A 23,002-nucleotide genomic window follows, 5' to 3' on the forward strand; every position below is an offset into this window, starting at 1 on the left:
CCTTCGGATATAAATGTGGAGCCGCAGATCTTTCGGGGATTCGTCTGCGCGCGGAGGTCAGTAACGTAAGCCCCTCAATTCTCAGATCGCTTCTCGAAATATGTTGCTTGATAAAGGATGACGAAAGAGACCAACAGAGTCGTTGGGAGAATAAAATCAAAAGGTCTATCATAACGCTTCGGTCTCCCGCATTTAGTTCATATCCAACACCAGCGACTCAACCATTATTTAGATGATTGCACAACAATTGCAAAATTCTTGTCGAATATGACAATGAAGGTCTACCACTTCGACTGACCAGCATCTATTATGGCAGTACTTATAACCAATGCCAAAAATGCGCCATGTCTAACAACGACTATTTCAGGTCAACTACTGCCCATCAATTCTTTGAATTTCTCCTACAATTGACGCTGAAGTCGCGCACCTCGCAAATTTCAATTCTCAGGGTCATCCGCATAGGGATATTATTTCTTTGGAAATCTGAAAACTAAGTCTAGAATTCCCAGGAGTGATTATAGAACTCCATTCGCAAAAGAAATATACCAGAGCCGGTGTCACAAGGTCGAGCAGAGTGTGCCTAAACATCAGGCTCTAATACAATTTTGGCGCCGTTTTGAAACCCCGGCGCCGGAGTCTTAGGCGTAGTACTTTTATCCAGGGTTGCTAAAACCCTAAACGGGCTATTTGAAGAGTGCGTCGAAGTGCAGATGTCAACACCAAGCCAACGGCGTCTTTGTATGGGAAGTCTCGGCATAGATCCTGAAACTGTTTGATGCCCCTAGTTGTCAACTGTGAATAGAATCTGGTTGTATCGTGGCCTGGGTTGTCAATGCCTTTTGCATGTCGGACGAGATGTGACCGGAAAGACATTTTGGCTCGGGGTGGTCGCGTAAGTTGGGATCGAACGAAGAATTATGTCGAAAGCACTTGAACGACAATGTCTGTAAATCCGGTAATGATTTTTATTATGTGCTGATTCTAATGAGTGAACAGCTCTGTAGATACCTCCATGCTTATACCCGAGCTTGATGCGACCTCTCTTCCATCTCATGTAGTATCAGCCGCAATGTAGTCGGAGAGAGGGTCTCCAAATGATTAGTTCTGCGGATAGGAGAACGATACTAAAATTGTATCGATAGCAACTCTGACATGAAAAAGCGCATAGTATATGTTCTAGTGTAATAGCTATAAGAGAACTAACTATATAACGAAATGGCTCTCATACCATAGCTGGAAAAATCACCAAGTACAGACCTAGCAAGCCTAGTACTGGTGCAAAGTAGACATCCAGCGACGGAGAAAGCTAATGCGTTTTTTGGACGCAGCGATTGGTACCGCGCCGAAAGATTCACCGAGGTGCATGGCAGAGTATATGCTAGATGACGGGGGGAATTGAATCAAGCCGTCACCATTGGGGTTACCAGTGCGAATGAAGTTGGCCCAGTACGCAGAGATAACAGATTCAATCTTGTAATCGGTGTCATTCCAGGTGACGTTGGAGTAGTCCGAGTAGGGAATGCTGTTGAGAGGCATACCAGATCTCAGCACCATGATAAGCACCACCTTCCTCATTTTCGGCAGGAGCCTTGGTGAAATAGTACACAAAGACATCGCTCTTCGCGCCACTGGCAGCCCACTCAGAGGCCCAATCCCAGGTTCCAACACGTGCTATATCAAGGAGCACAGCATCGCTGTTGTCACTGGCCTGGGTGTCGGTCTTCGCCGGGTAGAGAGAAAAGAATCCGGAAGACTAGTTACCAAAAACTTTTATCCACAGGGTCTTGTAGTCGGACACGGTTGAAGCGCCGCCGTCATTCTCGTTCTTGTTGTTGCCGGTCATGATGGGCACATCGGCATTGGCACCCAGCTCAAGGGATTCACCGTATCCATGACGAAACACATAGCCGTCAATTACGGGACGCCAGCGGGGAGGTCCAGATCAGAGATCAGAGAAGGCAGTGCCATCAAAGTATTTATCTTCCATTAGTTGAACATCTCCGATAAGGTCCGCCATAGGATGCTTGCGAAGCTCGGCAATCGATGAGACGTTCATAGTTTTCAGGAATGTGACACCAAAGTCCTCAGCGACGCTCTTCGTGTTGTAGCTAGTAGCCACACTACCTGTAGCAGTATCATGGGGGCCACGGGCACCGCTCTCAGCAATAACGCCGTGAATCAAACCACTACTGAGAGGACTCCACATCATGTCCAATGCGCTGGCACATCCGGCAGACTGACCACCATCAGTAACCTGGCTAGAATTTCCACCGAACTGAGCAATGTTGTTCTGAACCCAGCGAAGAGCAAACTGCTGATCCAAAATACCGTAGTTTCCAGAGCTGTTGTGTCCAGACTCAGCGGATAGGTCTGGGTGAGCAAGAAAACCAAAGGCACCGAGACGATAGTTAATCGTAACAACGATGATATCCTTGGAAGCAAGACCAGTTCCATCATAGGTGATGACATCTCCGGAGCCACCTTCAAAACGGCCGCTGAAGATCCAAACATAGACTGGAAGATTTTTGTTCTTGATCTCAGTGGCATTGGTGGTGTCGTAGGTCGGGGTCCAGACATTCAAGGTCAAACAGTCCTCACTAGTTGAGTTTTTTCCAGAAGAGAAGATACCGGCGTCAGAGTATGGCTGAGCACACTGGGGGCCGAAATTGGTTGCATTTAGTGTCTCTGTCCAAGAGTCGGGCTTGGTAGGAGGGGTCCAACGCCTCGACCCTGTGGGTAGCGCCGCACATGTGTCGTGTGGCAATGCTGCAGAAACTTGCTTATTCAATGTGTTAATTCAATGTCAGTGGCTGTGGTATGACCCAACGATGTGAATAGGTCTCAGCATATGCCGCATGTCCGATACGCGCTAGGCCCAATGTAGAAATCCCCACCGAAGTAAATATCATCTTCGGCTTCTCGGCTAAATGTGGAAGACCGGAAGGTTTCACGAGGAACATCGGTTTGTCTTCATAACTTGAGACGCTACATGATATGTTATAAAACCAAATCGAATCAATATTATTGTAGATTCTATTGTCACCGCTGCCATACAACGAGCTGATTATATATTTAGAGGTCGCCAACAGAAGGCCTGGTGGGAAAATCTCCAACGCCGATTCATTGCAACGTGCTAGGTGATGCCGTTTCCCAACTCGCATTCTTTTACTTCAGAGGGACATACCGATCAGACGCGGCTCAGAAAATACTATTCGTGAACTAGTTACCATCTCGCGGTAACACGCATGCTTTTCCATGCACAAATGGTACATCCCCGCCTTTAGTAAAAGCGACGGCATTTTCAGAACTTCTAAGAAATTGATGGCGGTATCAATGACAATAATAAACACTCAGATTCAACTACTATCAATGAACTCTGAGCTTTCCGTAATCCTCTGCCGATTATCTATATGTGCCACTCCGCTTCCGCCTCTTGTCGATGATAGGATCATCTTTCCCGCCAATACTCTGTGGACACGCGTTCTACTTACTAATCACGTAAAAGTAGATTCGCAGCTCCAGCTTCTAAGAAACAGGCACCTAAGCCTCCCAAGCCTTGAGCGTAGACCTCGGTTACGACTTCCCAGCCATTGAATTTAGTCGCAAATGAATTGACCGGGACTGAGCAATAGTTAACGGTTTCGACCTGCTTCTGCTGAACCGGCTAGACCTTTGCAGAATAGCGGTCCGTTTATCGCAGTAGTTACTTCTACTATTAGTTACCTCATTATGTCTTCTGTTTTAATTTATCAAATGTCTAAAGTTCCATGGTATCATTAACTTTGCCCGACTTACCCCTATATAAAATTATATTCCGTAGTAACTATAATATTGTCTCAGTCATAGGGATACTATTGAGAATCGTAATAATCGATGCTTTAGAAGCTTCCTCTCAACGCAAAGCTTTTCCTATTATTGGATTGTTAGATATCTCTCTTTTGTTACATGGCAAGCGGGTACTATATTTCAAGGTGGCTTCACTAATATAAAATTGTCTTCCATATCTTGCCTAAAAATCATACAAGTATCGAATCTCTGGCTAATTCTTAGTTGGAAGTTTGAACCACTTCCTGGCAAAGCTCTTCTTAGCAGACCCCTCCTCGTCTCGTGGGGCATAGAATCTTCTTGAAGAATCAAGATTGATATCTTCAAGGGCCTTCCATCTTCTGCCGCGGTAGTAAATCTTTGCACCAATATAGAGAACGACAATAGCTACCACAGAGAGGTAGTTGGCGAAGAAGTTCTTGGCACTGGGTGAATCTCCTAACGGAGACACAGCCAGGTAGAACTCAATGATGATCAGAGCTACGCACCAGAAAAGCCCCCAATATGCAGCCCAGGGGAAGGCCCATGACTTCCATGGAAGTTCTTCGACGGTGCGCCCTTGGGCCTTCCACGCAGCCCGCATACGAATATGAGACAGGCAGATCATGCCCCATCCGAAGAGGGTAAAGAGAGAGGTCAGGTTGGAGAACCAACCAAATACGGTAGCACCGCTATTGCTGACGTTCAAGTAGGCCAGACCTCCTCCGATAATGAGGGTAGGTGCAAGGCCCCACCAGGGACGACCCCAACTATCGGTCCTCTGTAAGACCTACAGGTAGGGATTGCATCCTGTTAGTAGTGCTCGGACGGGTGAAACAATCAGACTAACCTCTGGGCCCATTCTGAGCTGTGAGAGACCAACCAGCACTCTGGACCCCGCATATCCAGAGATCCCACCGGTCGACAGAACTGACACCAGAATGACAGCGTTCATGATGTGAGCCAGTGGAGTCACGCCAGCGTTCCTGTACATGATAACAAAGGGACTGGCATTGGTACCAGAGCCACCAAAGAGATTTTCGTCCTTCGGGCTAACGTTTATAGTGACGATCAAGCTTCCTAGAATGTAGAACAAACTTAACCGCACCCACATAGACTTGACAGCTTTTGGAACGGATCGGCGAGGATTGCTAGTCTCTGCTGCAACAAGTCCGGCATTCTCGGATCCAGATAGGGCGAAGATACAAGTCGGCATGACTGAGATGAATCCCTTGAAGCCGTTTATGAAAGCCATCTCGTTCCAAAACTGGAAGCCAACTGTACCGTGCGGTCTTGCTGGATAGCCTCCCAAAGGCCCTCCACCTGCGGAAAGAACAATTCCGGAGATGATCACAACAAAGATGAATCCAAACTTGATTGCGGCAGCCACGACTTCGATCTCTGCAAACCATTTGACTGCTCCAACATTCATCAGGACGATAACGAGCCAGAAAATAGTGATTAATGCGGCAGTGGGGACAGCGCTCGTCCAAAAACCGAGAACAGTGATTGCTCCTTGTACCTCGTTTGCGATGGTGATCCAATAAGAAAACCAGTATGCCCATCCCAGTGCAAAGCCGGCGGATTCGTCGACAAAAGTATTAGTCCATTGCACAAACTAGTGGAGGCGTCAGTACTTATCACTTAATGCTACAGAAGCTATCAAACTCACGGCACTAGGAAGAGGATACATAATCGCCATTTCTCCAATACTATGACTGACACTCCAAATAATGGTTCCCGACAGGAGGTAGCCCAGGAAGATACCAGCTGGGCCAGCATTCTTCAACGAGGTTCCCGATCCCAGCCAAAGACCCATGCCAATGGATGAGGCGAGCCCGATCATACTGATGTGTCGGGATCCCAGCTGGCGTTTGAGCCCAGAATCCGCGCCATGGTCAACCACCTCATAGACCTCTCCTATGATTGTATCCTCGGGGCTTTTGCTTGGAAGGCCTTTGGTTTCGGAACCAGGCTTTTGAAGTGATGGGTCCGACATCATGCCGCTGAGTTCGGGAACCGAGATGAGGGATAAAGGGGGAGAAAGCGATATCAGACAATTCTCTCCGCGATTGCTGCAAGAGAAGGATTGGGGGAATTCCAATCTATATACTACACTCTCAGCGCTCAATCAAGTTAAAGGAGATCAGTGACGGACCATAGAGCGCCAAGAAGAAATCTACCCGCTGTGGGTGTTGGTTTGGTGATTGGTCACAGGAAGGGTATATGCTGTCTTATCAACAGAAAAACCTGACATATCCTGCCAGATGGATTTTGAGGCGTTCATGTGGTGACCTGGATGGGCAAAGTCGGGCAATAGTTGATCATTGAACCCAATTGGCTTGCTTATCTTTGTTATCTGTATCACGGGGCTGCCCGATTAGGAAGCAACGCCTTATGTTATCTCTCGCCATTGGATACTAAACGAGATAACCGTAATCGCCAAGGTGGCCAACCTTCGGATTTGAGCTTGTTATCGCGCCCAGACAGTTCCTATGGAGACGTATTCACGCCCCGTTAGAGCAGGCCATCGGATTAATGAAAGGCTGTTGATTGGATTTCACGCTGAAACTACAGCCCCAGACTTTGCCAAGCCACAGCCAAATGCTACCTCAGCCGGTCAAGATCATGGATAGGAGCGGTTGGAAATGGGGTAGGAGGTGCTCGCTACGCGATCGTGACCAAGTGATAGAGGCTGGAATTAACAAGTATTGCTGTAGGCTGAAACGTCGGTACGCGTACGCTTGTGTCAGGATGTAATCATATTTAGGGGCAAGATAGCCAGTCCCAGCAAGGAATCTGACGTTTATATATTTTGCCATCTTTCACATATGATGTTTTTTACGCAGTGAGCAACGTCGTTTACCCAAGCTATCCCTGGATCTATCCTACTGGAGGACAAATGAGAGCGTCATTGTAACCGGTCGGACCGGGTAGAACCCGAGCTAGTTAATTACAAGTCCTCGTTAGGAATAGAAGCATCTTGCTCTTCCCCTTCCTTGCTTACAGTGATTGAAATATATATTGCGGGACAGGTGGTGTGGCCGATCGGTGTAACTCATACCACGGGGATCTTGGCCTATGGCATTGAAAATTCACTGTATATTGGGTCGAAATATTCATCAATATCGGAGGCACAATTCGAACCTTAAACTGGCTTTCAATACTGGAGCAGATTCGGCCAGCGGACCATCCTCAATCATAGAACTGGCGTGAGTGTACACGGAGTGCCAAGGATGAAATATTCTAGGGTCGATAGGTAATAGCTGCCTGAAAGAGAAAGAGGAGAGGACTGAAGCAGCAATTTCATATTCAATATCAATACAGAGGACAGGAAGAGAAGAGCAATCCAACTGAGCTCAGCTACCTACGAAGGCCTAAAAGGCAGGCGGTGAAGACGAGCGGGATCGCTGACTAATACCTTGAGGCGAGTGCATCCTCAGTCGTGCATTATTTCCTCTCTACTGCAGCCTTCTCTGGCCTCTTTTGTCCCCACCTTCTGCCTAGCTCGTGGTCAGCTGTATACTAATGTGCCGTGAAAACACTTGCGGTCTCTATAGTAGACCGAGCGGCAAGGCTGCAGCATAGGAGCTCATGATCGCTATCTTCGGTTTCATCAAGAGCAAATCGACTGCTATACTTCCTATAATCTGCAAGAAACTATTTAAGCTTTTCAGAAATGCAACTGAATTTGCACGGGCTTGCTCATCAGCAAGCCTCCCCAGGTCCATCCCACACAAACAGAGATGATAGGTGGGTCATACGGTACTCCAGCTAAATCGCTTGAATGTATCACCCAAGGCAATGGACATAAAGAGCAGAATTCCCTTCGCACTTTGCGGTCTATGAACACATAGCCGCAAATGCTCTAAACACACCCTACAGGAAGGATGGCGGGGATGCACCTCAGCTTAACCCAGGATCCTAGGAAGTGCTGGTTTCGGCTCAGCCAGCAATTATTCACTCACTATCTTCTTGCTAGGACTGATACGATAGATGCCCTTTGACGGTATTGTCTTCCTCTTTATTTCTCTCTCCACTCTCTCTCCTCTCCCCATCCGCCTAGCTCAGAATGACCATCAGCTGCGCTTTCACTTCGTTTTTTCTTGGAGGAAGATTACTGAGGCCACCGAAACTAAGGCGGCCGCCCTTTGCCCGAGCCGAAAAGGTGCGAAATTAAGCACGTCATATCTGTGAGTTTGATTTTGACGTGCAGGTTGGACAGAAAGAGGTCGATATTTAGGCTCTGCTCATGGAGGCTGTTCGTGAAATGGCTACCAGCCTCTCCACCACCCCCCATTTGGACAGGGAAAACTTGCGAATGTGCCGCTATTTCCAGCCTCACAGGAAATATGCTGCGTTTCTCTGATTTCACTTGGAGAGAAAATATGTTCCAGTGGAAGTTTCAACAAAAGTCCAGACACAAGGCATTCTCCGTGCTGGTCAATTTCTCGGATAACAGATTGGCCACAGTAACGTAAGGTTGGGGTCAACGGGGCAGGAGGCGACCAGAATAAAGCTAATTATAGCTGTCTTTGGGTTACCAAATGAAACTTTGAATCATTTTCGGGCTGGGGTCAGCAACCACGACGAGAAATTGGATTCTTTGGTACAGTCATGTAGAGGTATTTGGTCAATTTACATCAGAGAGTTTCAACATGGGGGATTTCAGCTTATTTCGAAGAGGCCCGAAATTAGACTGAGATCCTAAGCTCGTCAAAAGGCTAGACATGGGCCCTACAAGGATAGTGAGTGCTGTACTCCGGTTTGCTTCAAATTGTCCCTGGCAAGTTCAAATACTCGCGACAGCGTTCCACTACTGCGTGAGAACTTGACAAAGAAAAATTATGGAGTATCCATCATCTCATTAAAAAACTAAGTTGACGGTTTTTTTTAGATCCAACAAAAAAAATTATTTAGCCTTACTGACTTAACAGCGGGTCAACGTTCCAATGCGTGAAAGCTATGTTCCGGGATCTGGAAACACAGTGTAGTAATATGTTTCTGTGTCTTCCCTGATCATCACAGAATCTTAACTTTCCGTGTGTTCCGTGCTAATGTACGCATTATTTATTTTGCAACTAGCCTGACGGATGTATCAAAGAACGAGAAAATGAAACCTTCATTAAACACCTGTAGAGCGAAATTTCTTGTAGAAGTAATGTCTCTTCCGTCGTGGAGCTACCGGACTATCATTCCCAGCTCAAGACTATATGAGTGAGCACCTATATTTCCAGATGTGCTCAAGTCTACGAAAATCCCTTGGTCTCCTTAATTTGAAGGAACCAGGTATAATCGTAACTCGAGTGATGGAAGTGACTAAATAAAGGTATGACTCGAAGTAGGTTTTAGAGCACTGAATGCACCAGCTAATTTGGTTTTTAAATGAGGTCTTTAGCGGACAGCACTAGCAAGCGTGAGAGTGCAATCGGACGGGACTTGCTGCCAAGGTCAGCGCTCTTGGCACGTACGGGGATCACCAGTGCACCCAAGTAAGAACGGACCTCTTCCGACACCATGAAGACGGAAATGGTCTTATTTGGTCGACACCTGAACATGCCAAGACGGCCAATGCTACCAATAAAATAATTGTCGCCATCCAACAACAAGTCGCAATATCAGCCAGTACCCCTATAACAGCAGGATCCCATTCCAAGCCTCTTGGCTGTGGTTCTGCCATCACCCAGGCCTTAATTCCAAGCCTCCAAGATTGGGATATCGCACTGGATCCCTTGGCATTCAAACAAAATGACGAAGAAACCAATTTCGATAGTTGGCAAGCTCCTTGGCATAGACTAGCAGTCATGAAAACTTGTCTCTCGTCCACTACCAAGTCTGGTGAGCTGACTCCGTAATTTTTTCCATCCTACTCATCGCTTGTGGCTTTCAGAGCTGTATGAGCCTCGCCAGAATTTCAAGGTTCACAAGTCGATTGCAACTTCCATACAACAAGGGAAATCATGATACACCAATATCTCACGTATTACCCCAAGAAGGTTGCACGATGGATTGCACCTCCTCCTCAGAAATCAGAGGATGGTCGCGATCAGTGGCCCTCTAGGGCAGCGTTCCTGCTGGCTGCCATGGGAGGTTGCGCTGGCCAAGGAAACTTGCTGCGATATCCGTCGGTAGTATACAATAACTATGGACTACAATGGTTTATCCCATATTTACTAGCCATCTTTGCGGTTGCCATTCCTGCCTTGATTCTGGAAATCGCCATCGGACAAGCCTATCGTGGTGGAGCGGTGATCGCCTTCAACAATATCAATAATCGGTTGAAGGGCGTTGGCCTTGGTCCAGCATTGGTCAGCTTCGTCGTTGTGCAATATTTTACAGTGAATCTAGCGTGGATTATGAAATATTTTCGCAACTCCTTCCGCAGTCCCCTGCCATGGGAAGGCAGAATTGAGGGTTTCTACATGGGCGACGTTGTCGCAAATACCGACCCAGTAGTGGGAAATCTCACTGCAGGAAATGGTGTTGTCGAAAATTACACTACTTACCCCGGCGTGGCCTTGATCGGCGAGACGGTCGGCTGGAGCGCCTTTATTTGGTTTCTCATCTGGATATCCATTTTTCGTGGAGTGGGCCTGACCGGCCGTGTTGTGTACTGGACAATGGGTCTGCCGATTGTCACAACCATTATCATCGTTGGTCGTGCTTGTTCCCTTGAAAATGCGCGCGAAGGTATCCGGCTTCTATGGGCAACCTGGAGGGACGACCAATTAGCCTCTGGGACTGTCTGGCAAACTGCAGTTGGACAAGTCTTCTTTTCCACAGGAATCGGCTTTGGTTATTTTACCTCGTATGCTTCATACAATTCCAAGCACTCCAATGCTGTCATGGACGCATTTCTCATATGTGGGAGTAATGTTTTGTTTGAAAATTTTGCCGCCTTTGCCGTCTTTGGTATCATAGGCTACCTTCGACGTTGGCCACAAGATGACGAGAGATTAGGCGCATTTGTGGTTGGTTTTCTAACACTTCCCGAGGCGGTGCTTCACATGCCCGGTGCGAATTGGTGGGCTATTCTTCTCTTCTTCACACTAGTGGTTCTTGGGTTCAGCTCTGCCTTTGTGATGCTTGACGTGGTGGCTACCTTGGCTGTGGATGCCGGCGTTAAACTTTCACGGCCGGTGATTGTGACTGGTCTCACAATACTCTCATTCCTCATGTGCCTACCATACTGTACCAAATTTGGATTCTATCTATTAGACGGAATCGACCGATGGATAAACAACGTGGCCCTGATATTCGTTGTGTGGTCAGAACTGGTCGGAGCTACAACGGTATACCGGTGGCACGATGTGGTAAGCCAGACTGGATTTCCTGCTTTTGTTCTCTACAACTTTGGATATTTCGGTGCCCAAATCCTCGGAGTTGCAGTTGCACACGGAGTCTCCAGTCCAGCAGCTGGTGCTGGTGCAGGTTTTGGACTATATATTTGCTGCTCAGTAGGTTCAACTTTGGTGGCCACAACTCCAAGTATCAAAGGTGCCAGTTTCTGGGGACGAAGGCCACTGCTCAGTCGGTTTTGGTATCTAGCTTTCTACTCTGTGCGTCATGCTTCCCTTTCCCACCGTTATATTAGACATTAACAATTCCAGGGTAATCAGTTGAGACGCGACTTGAACGATGTTGTTGGTGGCAACGGAAACTGGAATATCCCTCGTTTCTGGCCTGTTCTCCTCCGGTACATCAGCGCACCTATTCTAGCCATAGTTTTCAGCTTTGCATATCCCGAATTCTATTCCCTGCGATATGATCCACTGATGATTGCGGGATTCATTCTAGCACATCTTTGCCTGCTTTTGATCTTGCTTGGTGTGGTATTGCCGCGATATTACAATGTTTTCATCCCGTATCATCGGCGAGGCGAGGGAAACCAAATTACGGTTGCCAGTCGGCCCAAAGAGCAGCTCGCAGATACTGGTGGATTTGACGTTGAAGGGGGCGTGCCAGGTCCGTTTCCTTTGAGGATGAGTTCCGACCTGACAACTACCGAGAATACGATAACAACGCGGAAGGTTTAGCTATTCATTCTTGAATCCTCCGGCGACTGGGCCAAAGATCTATTCCGACCGGCATTTTGCTGTTACAAATTTCACACTGGGCATACATTCCCATATCGCCCGATGTCATACCACATATTCCAATATTTAGCAATTGTTCCAGCATATGATAACCATGACTGGAAGATGGTGGCCCCGTCGCTTGAGGAACTGAACAGCTATGCTGAAAGTTTCGGATGCTGTGCATTAGGGGTCGTTATTTACAGCGGATATACTGTCGAGGTCAGGGGATAAGTCGGGTCTAAATCCAGTTCTGCATTAAGTAAGATTTTACTGCCTGTAATGAAAACGCAGTCAACCATATATTCTCATATATTGTCTTAGCTTTTAGCGCTAGCGCTCGGTGTCGGTATAATACTCGCGCAATGTTAGGAAGAACCGGAAGTTGGAAGTAAATTCCGATAGGTCCTTTCGATTTTGGTGAGTTATGTACCATTTCAGTCACACTGAACGACAAATTTTGATTTATTTGTCTCATGTCACTATCAATTGATCTTGCCATATTTGAAACCCCCATGACACGGCAAATGGTGCAAGGGATCCTCTACAATACAGCGACGGAGCTCCCCGCTCACATGATCGGGGTAAACTCCGCTATAAACTCTATAGGTGACGATGCCAGTAAATAATCTGCGCTAAGTCATTTTATGATGCTGGATCGTCAGGAACTTGCGGTGGAGCGGAAAGACCGGTGTTTTTCCCGGCGGGTCCATCCGCCTGAGCTGTATATTGGAATTTTGGAGTGACCCTCCAAGAAGAGATCGCGTGACCGGACAATAAAGCATCAATCAAGGTCACGTATAAGAATCCGGAAGAACTCTGATGCTTGCAAAACACAGGCCACATTCTGGCTATCTTTGCTCTGGTTATTTATCCAAATTGTCTATCATGGCATCAACAATTTCATCTCTGTTTGGTTATGCCCCCAACATACTAGGGATACCAAAGCCTCCCCCGGTACCACCAAAGGCTCTTCCAGCTTCTTGGTATTCCTCGCCTGAAATGTACGAATTAGAGCGACGAGCGATCTTTTCCAAAAAGTGGATTCTAATTACCCACACACTACGTTTTGAAGAGCCGGGAGACTTTTATCGATTTGAGGAGGCTGGCTTCTCTTTTGTGCTCTGCCTTGATAGGGAAGGCAACCTCAATGGCTTTCATAATATTTGCCGACACCGCGCGTATCCTCTGATATCACAAGATGAAGGTAACGCTAAAATACTTTCTTGCAAATATCACGGGTGGTCATATGGCTTGAACGGAAAATTGGCAAAGGCCCCCCGGTTCGACGACGTACCAGGCTTCAAGAAGGAGGAGCAAGGCCTCTTTCCAGTACATGTCCATGTTGACAATCTAGGGTTCATCTGGGTGAATCTTGACTCATCGAAGAATCCTATTACTTGGCACGAGGAGTTCAAAGGAGTTGATACACAAGAAAGGTTCCTGAATTTTGACTTCAGCCAATACAAGTTCAACCATACATGGCATATGGATGGCAACTATAACTGGAAAACACTTGCCGACAATTACAACGAATGCTATCATTGTACGGTTGCGCACCCAGATGTGGCGAACCTTGCAGATCTTTCCTATTATTACACAGTTTCGACTCCTGGACACATTCAACACTTCTCTCGCCCGAAAGAAGACAAGGTCGAGGACGATATTCAAAACGCAAGTACTTATTATTTCCCCAATGCTTGCATGACGGTTTCGTGAGTAAACTTTTGGTTCCGTGACGGAGCACTACAGAAGAAACTGATCATCCACACAGACCTCATTTCTTTTATTTGATGCGATGTGTACCAACTTCTGCAGGCACCTGTTCCATGGAATACGAAGTCTACCGTCACAAGGATGCCTCTGACAAAGATTTCGAGTATATTGATGGTTTCTTCAAGCGAGTATTAGACGAGGACAAGCATCTTTGCAATGCGGCTCAGAAGAATTTGAATGCCGGCGTGTTTGTGAATGGACAGCTTCATCCCGAGCTTGAGAGTGCGCCGCTCTTCTTTCAAAACACTGTCAGACGCGTCCTGGGGACTCATCGTGAGGAGGAAAAACGCCATAAAAGGGAAATATGGCCAGCTCGACAGCATTCAGCAGGCTCGGCTACCGCGGAAGATATCGAATTTTGCTCTGGACTAGCATGCAGTGAGGGATCTAGTAATTTAGAGTGGTAGTAGAGAATAAACCAAGTCTTTAACAGAGTGAGACCGGGAGTTTCAATGCAACAAAAGTAGGCCGACCGAGCCACAGAGGTTTGGAGATAAGGTGGGATCAACTCCGTATGGCTACGTGTGTGTGGAACCTTCCGGTGACCCCGCACCTGGCCTATTTAAATCGATCTATAGGCCTCGAGAAACATTGGTCCTTTCTGCATTTCCCAATTTTCGGATATGTCTCTCACAGATGGTCGTGTGAGCAAGCGATCCCATCAAGCGTGTGAGAATTGTCGGTGAGTCCGAGGCTGTCTAGCAAGCCCAAGGTCTCCGAAAGGATATTTGTCTGATGGGGGGCGGACAGACGGAAGAAAACACGTTGCCCGGGAGAAAGGCCGGCGTGTTCAACTTGCACTCGCCTTCACCAGATCTGTCAATATAGTAGAAATGTTGACTCGGTGGAAAGACATCCCGGCGGAGACCGAATCTTGGTTGGTTCCACACCTGTCAATAATACAGCGGTATGCAGAACTGATCCTGGATTCAGGAAGATCGATTACAGCATATCGAGGACAAAATAGAATTGATGCTGGAGAGATCAATGTAAGTCATTTTATTCTTGGCCTAAAGAAAGGCTAACGAAATCAGAAATAGCAACCAGACTGGTACTCCGAAGTCATTCTCATGTGAGAATATACATTCACAAGCAGCGTCAGAATCTCCGCCGAGGAAGGTACATCCATCAGGCCTTGCGACTAGCCAGGAGAACCCTAGTCGCCTTGAAAATGTTGCAGCACAAATTATTCCCCCTACTGAGGTCATTTTCGAGTCATTCGATCTTTATCGGCAGTATTGCCACAAACAACCTTTGTGGCTTTTTGACGAAAGTGATCTCTTAGCTCCCGAGATATACTCCCAGGAGATCATGTTTGGGATACTCGGGCTTGCTTTACGTTATTCCAACAATCCGTTTGTAGAGGGGCGAGTGGATGAACTGTGTCAACAATACACTGAGGCAGCTCGTGGCATTATCATGCTTAAAATAGCGCGGGGGGGCGTTCAGCTTTCCACAATTCAAAGTCTTTGTCTAATCGCACTGGCAAATTTCATTGGTGAGTGGATTATGTCACTTTAGATCTACACAGCAGAAGAAACTAATATGCAAATAGGGGATGATGCGCGTATGGCTTGGCTACATATTGGGCTTGCAACAAATCTCCTGAAATGTGGAGGGCTCGATATTGAATTGCACAAAGACACGCGCACAATAACGACAGAGGTACACCGAAAATTATATTGGAGCATTCATCTCCTAAACCAACAGTACGGCCCACGAAACATGCAATTGGATATTTTGCGCGACATTGGGCGACCCAGATACATGGGCGTCAACCGTTGTTCTATGCGAGAAATGGGAGTCTCTCCACCTCAGGTTCCTGAGGAACCGGGAGGCTCAACGCACATTGAGGGTATATGGATATATATGGTGCAACTATCAACTCTTTGGAGCGAGGTTCAACATTATGTTTCCCATTGTGCTAGTGGCGATCCAACACCTCCTTGGTCATTAGAATCAGGGTATTCTGTCATTGGGGCGCACCTCATGAATATTGAGACAAGATTCCCCACTCGTCACAGGTGGGACTCTGTCAGATTCATGGATCACTCCAAAGAGACCATACATCAGAACCGCGGCTACTGGAGTCCCTGGGTATATCTTCAATTTACATATCATGCTATACACAGCGTGCTGAATCATCCATTCCTTTATTCGTGGAGACCGCAGCAATCTGCGCAGCTTGCGATTCCAAACACATTTTGGAAAACCTCATCTGAGCTCGCTCTCATTCATACGACTTGGACAGTTCGCCTCATTGATATGGTATCTGAGAAAGAATATCAAGTCTCCGATCCATTTCTCGCTCACCTAGTAGCAATTTCTGCAACAATCCATCTTTATTATTGTCGAGCAGCTGATCCATCGGTCCGGGAGTCTGCTCAGAGTAAACTGGATGCTTGTATGACCTTTCTAGGCGCACTTGCAGATAGGTGGCCAAGCTGCAAGGTGATAGTATGTTCGATTTCAGCTTCATTGAGACTATTTGCTGACAAAATTCAAGCACCAAAAGCTAGAAAGACTCCTTCGCTCTGCCTTTGCCCCCAGTCCAAGTTCCAGCCTACAGAATATACCGCGAAGAACCATTTCCATCAATACTGCTCTTATGTGGGACATACTTCTCCAAACCTCTCCCAGATCTTCCTCGAATTCATCGGGCGCGGGTCTTTTTGATGCTTCTTTTTTTCAGGACGCCGAGGAGGCAAATAACGAAAAAGAAACCGTCGAAACAGAGATATTTCATCATTCTACGAGGACTGTCGACACATCAGATGGGGGACAAGCTTTACCACCGTATTCGAGTGTGGCACAATTTGGGCCTTCTTCAAAAGACCTCAATAATGATGCTGGACCAATAGGAGATCAAGTCTCCTCCACCATGATAACAAGTGACGAGTACCACGTCCCATCGTTGCCAGAGACGATGATGTGGCCGGGACCTGGCTTTCGTGGAGATGTTTCTTTGATGGATATAACTCATGATCCATTCTTCCAATTCCAGGACCATCAAAGTCCTTATCTTGGTGTATGGGAGATCGGAAACCTTTGATAGTGAATACCTAATGCTTAAAAAAATGATGTGTTTCGGTCAGAATGATGACATAGTAGCCAGTAATCTTCCGTTGGTAGTTTCCTTTGAAGGATCTCGGCATTATACGAAGTGAGAGAAAAGCAAGGGCATATTCCGTCCTTGGGTACATTCTGGGTACTTAAAGTAGCAGGAACATTGCAAAGGTCTTCCAAGATCAGAACGAACGAATATAGATTGTACACAAGAGGTCAAGTAGATTTGAGTCTACTTTAAGGGAAGAATAAGAACGGGTTTACGTACAATTCTCGCTCGGAAATGAGACCTGTGGATACTCGCGCCAGTTCATTTTGTCGAGTTTCTGGCTGTGTCAAACTGCTTTGTGGGCAATTTCAACTTTGTATTTCTGAAATTTTGATTTGAAGTATGTATGCTTCCTCAAGGTTGGTTGATGAGCATGGGGTTTTTTTAGATGCTTCTTCTTCCGCGTGATTCGAGTGGAAACATTATGGCAAGTATACCACACAAACCCAGCAGTGCAGCGCATACATAAATAGGAATTGAACTAGAGGTCGAGGTGAAAGCTCCGATCAGAGCTGATACCATTCCCATCAGTCGATTCAATGCAACGGCTATACCATTACCAGTTCCCCGATGGGCCGAGGGTAGAATCTCGACCGTATAAGCGTACAACGTTGCATAGTATATGTTGATGGTAACTGAAATCGCACATGAAAATCCTAGATTTTCTGCACCTGTGCGCACAGATGTGTAACCGAAGAAAAAGGCCACTATATATGAAGTTAGACCATCTGACGCATCTGAAGCATATCCTATCTTACTTGTAGCAAAGGCACCAAATCCCATTGTCCGTTTCCTTCCAAAGATAGGCATTTCGCACATCCCGGCTGCGATTATGGGGCCGGGAATTGCACACAAGTTGGTAATGGCATAATTCCTCCAGGTCACATTTTGAGATGACTCGCCCGCGGATGCATCCCGAGATGCTAGGTACTCAGGTAAGTAAACATAGTACAATGCATATCCGAGTCCGATTAAAGCCCAGGAAATCCATACTAAGGACGTAGAGAGCGCCATTTTCCGAGTCACAAACAACCCTCGAATATGGAGTACCACCTCAGAGAATGAAGCTTTGCTCTTTGCATGAGCAGTATTAATTTGACCGCAGCTTTGCAGCTGGTCAAGGGTTAGACTGCATACTCGATTATGTTTCTGTGCAAGAACTTGAAGGGTTTTGACAACCGCCTCGTCATGGCCTTGACATAAAAGAAACTTCGGTGTCTCGTGGAATCTGATTACCAGAACACGAGCAATGCTCAGTATGAATACAAGAGCTCCACAGGTATAGAAAAGATATCGCCAGCCCATGTTATTTGAGTTGGTACAAGGAACAGATTCATCCGAAGGGCAACTGTAGTTTGCTGTCTCTGAGTTAACACAAGTTGGTTCCCTGAGTAAGAAGAGACAATATACCCATGAATCCCCATGCCACAAGGCCAGCTACCGTTTGCCCTACACCCCACCATCCAGCTAAGAGAGTGAGAAGCCATTGCTTGTTGGAAGGTAGATACTCCACGAAAACCGTTGTGTCAAGGACCAGGTTTCCACCGGATCCAAATGCTGAGAGTGCAACAAAAGCTGCCCATGCCGTGTAATTGGGGGCAGCCCCAGCAGTTATCGCGAAGATTGCACTGATCAGCAGGGAGAAGTTGAACGCCCATTTCCGCCCGATGACATCTGCAGTACTACCCCAGAATAGAGCCCCCACCAACAAGGCCAAGTAGAAGCCGAGCTGTGCACCCCTTGTAAATTTTGGAGGGTATTGAGCGACGACTTGTTCGGCCGAAATACTCATTAGGAACAACAATAAGGAATCGACTCCGTAACTGGTCATAAAACGTCAGTATTAAGCAATCAAAAGACTTGTCTCTGTGGCTTTACAAACCCAAATCCATTGAGAAAAAACAATTTTACGTGGTACCGCGTGAACCCGATTCGATCGATTGTCTGCAATAGTCAGTGGTGTTGAGGTTGCACTTCTTGGAATAAACGGACGTCATTGACAAGATTCATTTTGGCAGCGAGGGCCAGATCTACTTGGTCAAGTGAAATAACATCCCCTGGCCCAATTGAGCCAGAGTCTTTCGTCGGCTCATCTTGGTTCCTTTGCTCGGTCTGCATAACCCCCACACTATCAGGGTCAGTAGCCATTGTCACGGTAATTCAATGCAATTATAAAAGTCTCTGTATATGTTCAATGCGATGGAAGAGCGTGATAACGATAATTGTAGAAATAAAATAAGGAATTCGAAAGAGCGGACAAAACATCTTGGGCGGCTTTTATAGCCTTATTGGGCCGCATATCAGGTCAACCCGTGCTCCCTATTGTTCAAGCTTGACTTCTAAAGTGCACTGTTCTCCAATTCAAAACGCAGTACTCAAATTCCCCCTCATATCGCTGATACTACACCTTGCTGAGGTACCCGATTGGCAACATGTATATGTGGGCCAAGATAGGGAATGCGGGCACGAATCAGAAGATCTCCAAATAAGCGTAACTCTTGGGAGAATTTGGCACATTGTGTGTGTTTAACCGTTGGTTTGAAATGGCTCTTTTTTGGTTGTTGATAGGCAACTCCCCGCTCAGCTGACCGGCGCGTCGGCATTTGCCGAATATTCGCCCAGGAATGCTCGAACGACCGTGGGGGTAAAATACCGACAATGGTACCAAACGTTAGATTCATCATCTGTCAATCCGTACCACACGCCTCAGGACTTTTGTTCCCGATGGTCAATGCGCATAATGTAGACGGACTTTCCAAAGCACCTACATAACGCTTCCAGCTTTGATTCATTGATGACTGCATCTGAACCGGTACTCCAATTGTCTAAAGCTATAAAATGAGTCAGGGTGAAATTTCGATTGCTAGATATTTTGAAATTGATGATATGGGCAAGATACCAGCCCGTAAACACGGAGTTCGGGATGCTGCAAACACATTATTAACAGACACACTAGCAATGACCATTTCCATTCCCTTCTACTGTGCTTTATCAAATGATGTCACAGTACTAGTATCAGCATATCTGTCTAATGTATGTCACAGGCTTTCCATTTTGGCACTGCATATAGCCCTTTCCTAAAAGAGCATCACCCGCACACAGCTCTTGGGAGACCTGCTCTACAGCATACTACCTGGGGTTTCGATATATCACAGCCCCAAGTAACGACCAAGTCAACTCTTGAGGCAGGAACGCTATCCATGGATTCGACTTTTATGGAGCCAACGGTTGTGTTTGTGGTTCTACCTGGTGATACTTTTCTCACCGATCCCATAATTGATATCCACGTGCTCTTTACCATTTCAAACGAGGTGTTTCAGAAGTCATCGCAGACGCTCGACGGTCTGGTATAACCAACTGGCCAAGTAAGGATTCTGATGGTAATGATAGCTCTTTTCGGTTAGATATTCTCACAAACCAGGGCCACGCCGCCCATTAGCAGTAATTTGGTTCTCAGTAGTGATTATATGTCAGTAATTTTCCTCACGATGGCAGTTCGGCATTATGCACTTGGACCGTAGGACGATATTTTCGAAAGTGCTCGCCAAGAGTAATTTTCCTACCGGTTCCAGCAAACCAATACTCCGTAGTTGCGCATGTAGTGTATGCGCCGATAGAAGTTTTCTTCGATTCGGTCATCAGCCAAGTACAAATTGTAGTCAAGAACTGAACAAAAGATCACCGCATTTTTGCCGTTCTTCAGAACAAAGCAAGAGCAGCCGAGCACCCAGGGTTCCAGCCAATCAGGACCCGGGAAAGGTAGACATTGCTTGTTTGTGACGTTTGCACTCTGGGTTACTGTTTTGTTTGGAATGTTTGATGAGTTTAGTCAGTTTAGCCAGTTTAGCCAGTTTAGTCATGTTGTGGTATTGTTTGGTTGTTTTGGTCGGTTGATCAACTCATCCAGTTTAGGACTGAATCGGCGCCCATGTCGACCTCGGGAAGCTAATGCAACTAGTAGCTGTTTATAAATCAATCAAGGCTTTTGATAGCCATTAACTGACTTATGTCAAGTCAAACCCGCAGCACATGGTCAAATTGCGACATGCAGACCGTCTTTCTTCACCTGTGAATATCCCAATACCAATCTACCTGACTAACAGCCTCCTGGCAATAATGTAATGAGAAGACGACTTTGGTATTATCTCAGTCACTTGAAAAAGTTACCCTCCTTGGGGATGAAACTGGCTCAACCTATAACAATTGTGCTTCAGCCCTTGTCATCTGAGGGAGAGACGTATATATATTCACCACACCTTGTCATTTCCTATGGCGAAATTCGTAAACCTTCAATTTCGAGCTGTTTTATTCAATAACGCACCCACAGAACATTCCGAAGAGCTGGGTGTATGTCTGGTAGCAAATCCTGTTGCACAAATTTGCCTCTAAACAACAAGTGGGGGGAGAGCCGGGAGGCTGCTTGACCACAATGAATATGAGGACATTGGCACAAGTTCCCCATGCGCACCATCACATTCACGTAGCCTCGCTTTTCCACTTTTTATTACTCAACAGCCTTTCTCGAAACACTGACAAATACCACAGTTACCATCACAGTTACCAGGTTGTGCATTCAATGGGGTTGCATTTGCCTACGATTGTTGCAGAGAATGAAGGGATGTCAGCAATGCGAATATATCAAATGATGATCTCGAGGCCGGAATGCGAGGCAAACAAAAAATCCCCTCAATTTTAATAAAGGTAAATAGCTTTTGGGTCTCGGCTTGATCTCATATCAATGCAAAGCACATTCATCTCCTAGGCGGATAGTATTGAAAACCATGCATCTCTTCGCCACCTGGTTCAGCAGCCTGGCGATCTTACCATTGGCTCGAGCCTCCTGGCCTATGCTTTATGGGACCGAAGTAGCTTTAAGTCCATACAGCAACAATGAGCCCAGCGTAAAAGTTGAGACGCTCTTCCAATTCCCAGAGAACGGCTCCTGGGTCGACAACATCGTCCTCCGACCCGACGGGAACCTCTTACTGACGCGTCTGGATGTTCCTGAAGTTTGGTCTATCAACACCACTAGTGGAAACGCGACTCTTGCCTATTCATTTCCCAATGTTACCAGCTGCTTTGGAATTAGCGAAATCGCAGATGATATATTTGCGGTGGTAGTCGGCAATTTCTCAACAGAGACTTATAAGCCCGATGCTGGTTCTTTCTCCGTTCAGAAATTAGATTTCAGCAAGATCGAAAGGAAGAGGGACGAGCATGCCTCAGAATCCCCAGCTGCTTCCCAAATCGTGGCACTACCGGAGGCCGAGGCTTTGAATGGAATGACCACTTTCTCAAAAGACCCAGATCTGGTTCTCATTGCGGACAGCCCCAAAGGTGTCGTATGGAAAGTCAACACTAAAACAAGCAATTATTCTATCGCACTGAACGATACAACCATGCTTCCAGCAAAGGGACAGGCACTTCCTTTGGGAGTCAACGGCCTAAAAGTGGTTGAAGATTATGTGTACTATTCGAGCACAACACGCATGGAGTTTTGTCGCGTTAAGGTGGACGCGGAGGTCAGGCCGGTCGGAGAATACGAGGTCATCGCCAGCGGATTTCTGCCTGATAACTTCGACGTGACCGAAGATGGCATCGCATATATCGCCACAGATCCCCAAAACTCTGTCGTCCGCATTACTGCCTCGGGTCAAATTTCGCTCGTGGCTGGCGGGCAGTTGTCGACGGAGATGCCAGGTCCCACGTCAACCCGGCTGAGCGAAGATCGAAAGTCTCTCTTTGTTGGAACTAGTGGGGGACAAGTGGCGCCAGTCTTGGGTACTTTTAAGGAGCCAGGCAAGGTAGTCAAGATTACTCTCGCATAACGGAACGTTGTTATGAGAATCTGTTGGTAAAAGGGTTTGTATCTAAAATGCCTCCCATGATAATTAAGGAGTGATACTTGGCTACACCATGGAAAATGCTTTTTAAATATATTCCCTTCTGTTAAATTAAATCAACAACAAATGTGGCTACCTTGATTGTAGTTGAATGTAAAGAGCGATAGATTTTGCGATGCCATGAACCCACACGAGCTATTAGTCACCAGTATTGCTACCTATATGAGCTAATACAAACCAGTCATGCAGATATGTAGAAATTCTCTTCTCACTTTGCTATTTTCACATTGGATGTAGAAACATACACGCTGTACATGCTAACGAGCCATGCGAAAATTGGGTGGCAGCAAATGTGGGATAATATTACCAACGGGGAAAGAACAGTGGAT

The 23,002-nt window shown here is 46.5% G+C and overlaps 8 protein-coding genes across 8 annotated transcripts; 4 read left to right on the forward strand and 4 right to left on the reverse strand.

The window, feature by feature from the left end:
• Nucleotides 1-1,266: 1,266 nt before the first annotated feature.
• Nucleotides 1,267-1,843, reverse strand: N7508_008345 (Carboxylesterase type B; the record flags this gene model as incomplete). Its single annotated transcript, XM_058466409.1, is given in 3 exon segments — nt 1,267-1,522; nt 1,539-1,753; nt 1,769-1,843. The coding sequence occupies 3 exon segments, from the start codon at nt 1,841-1,843 to the stop codon at nt 1,267-1,269; spliced, it is 546 nt and encodes a 181-aa protein (XP_058317737.1).
• Nucleotides 1,844-1,942: 99 nt separating this feature from the next.
• Nucleotides 1,943-2,960, reverse strand: N7508_008346 (uncharacterized protein; the record flags this gene model as incomplete). Its single annotated transcript, XM_058466410.1, has 2 exons — nt 1,943-2,775; nt 2,828-2,960. The coding sequence occupies 2 exons, from the start codon at nt 2,958-2,960 to the stop codon at nt 1,943-1,945; spliced, it is 966 nt and encodes a 321-aa protein (XP_058317738.1).
• A 1,079-nt stretch (nt 2,961-4,039) lies between these two features.
• Nucleotides 4,040-5,806, reverse strand: N7508_008347 (putative amino acid transporter; the record flags this gene model as incomplete). The annotated part of the gene is made up of 3 exons (XM_058466411.1): nt 4,040-4,594; nt 4,655-5,422; nt 5,477-5,806. 3 exons carry the CDS (start codon nt 5,804-5,806, stop codon nt 4,040-4,042), a joined length of 1,653 nt encoding a protein of 550 aa, XP_058317739.1.
• A 3,958-nt stretch (nt 5,807-9,764) lies between these two features.
• Nucleotides 9,765-11,840, forward strand: N7508_008348 (sodium:neurotransmitter symporter family protein; the record flags this gene model as incomplete). Its single annotated transcript, XM_058466412.1, has 2 exons — nt 9,765-11,363; nt 11,415-11,840. 2 exons carry the CDS (start codon nt 9,765-9,767, stop codon nt 11,838-11,840), a joined length of 2,025 nt encoding a protein of 674 aa, XP_058317740.1.
• A 927-nt stretch (nt 11,841-12,767) lies between these two features.
• On the forward strand, nt 12,768-14,062 carry N7508_008349 (iron-sulfur cluster-binding protein, rieske family domain protein; the record flags this gene model as incomplete). The annotated part of the gene is made up of 2 exons (XM_058466413.1): nt 12,768-13,594; nt 13,654-14,062. The coding sequence occupies 2 exons, from the start codon at nt 12,768-12,770 to the stop codon at nt 14,060-14,062; spliced, it is 1,236 nt and encodes a 411-aa protein (XP_058317741.1).
• Nucleotides 14,063-14,278: 216 nt separating this feature from the next.
• Nucleotides 14,279-16,614, forward strand: N7508_008350 (fungal specific transcription factor domain-containing protein; the record flags this gene model as incomplete). Its single annotated transcript, XM_058466414.1, has 5 exons — nt 14,279-14,337; nt 14,368-14,644; nt 14,703-15,153; nt 15,187-16,112; nt 16,225-16,614. Coding segments are annotated over 5 exons (2,103 nt in total), but the record flags the coding sequence as incomplete, so codon positions are not given.
• Nucleotides 16,615-17,154: 540 nt separating this feature from the next.
• On the reverse strand, nt 17,155-18,918 carry N7508_008351 (MFS transporter; the record flags this gene model as incomplete). The annotated part of the gene is made up of 4 exons (XM_058466415.1): nt 17,155-18,128; nt 18,181-18,593; nt 18,653-18,714; nt 18,763-18,918. 4 exons carry the CDS (start codon nt 18,916-18,918, stop codon nt 17,155-17,157), a joined length of 1,605 nt encoding a protein of 534 aa, XP_058317743.1.
• Nucleotides 18,919-21,551: 2,633 nt separating this feature from the next.
• Nucleotides 21,552-22,598, forward strand: N7508_008352 (uncharacterized protein; the record flags this gene model as incomplete). Its single annotated transcript, XM_058466416.1, has 1 exon — nt 21,552-22,598. One exon carries the CDS (start codon nt 21,552-21,554, stop codon nt 22,596-22,598), a length of 1,047 nt encoding a protein of 348 aa, XP_058317744.1.
• Between the last annotated feature and the right edge of the window lie 404 nt (nt 22,599-23,002).

The sequence above is a fragment of the Penicillium antarcticum genome (assembly GCF_028974205.1).
Source record: "Penicillium antarcticum strain IBT 31339 chromosome Unknown utg000008l_segment0_segment0, whole genome shotgun sequence".
In the NCBI taxonomy this organism is placed as follows: domain Eukaryota; kingdom Fungi; phylum Ascomycota; class Eurotiomycetes; order Eurotiales; family Aspergillaceae; genus Penicillium; species Penicillium antarcticum.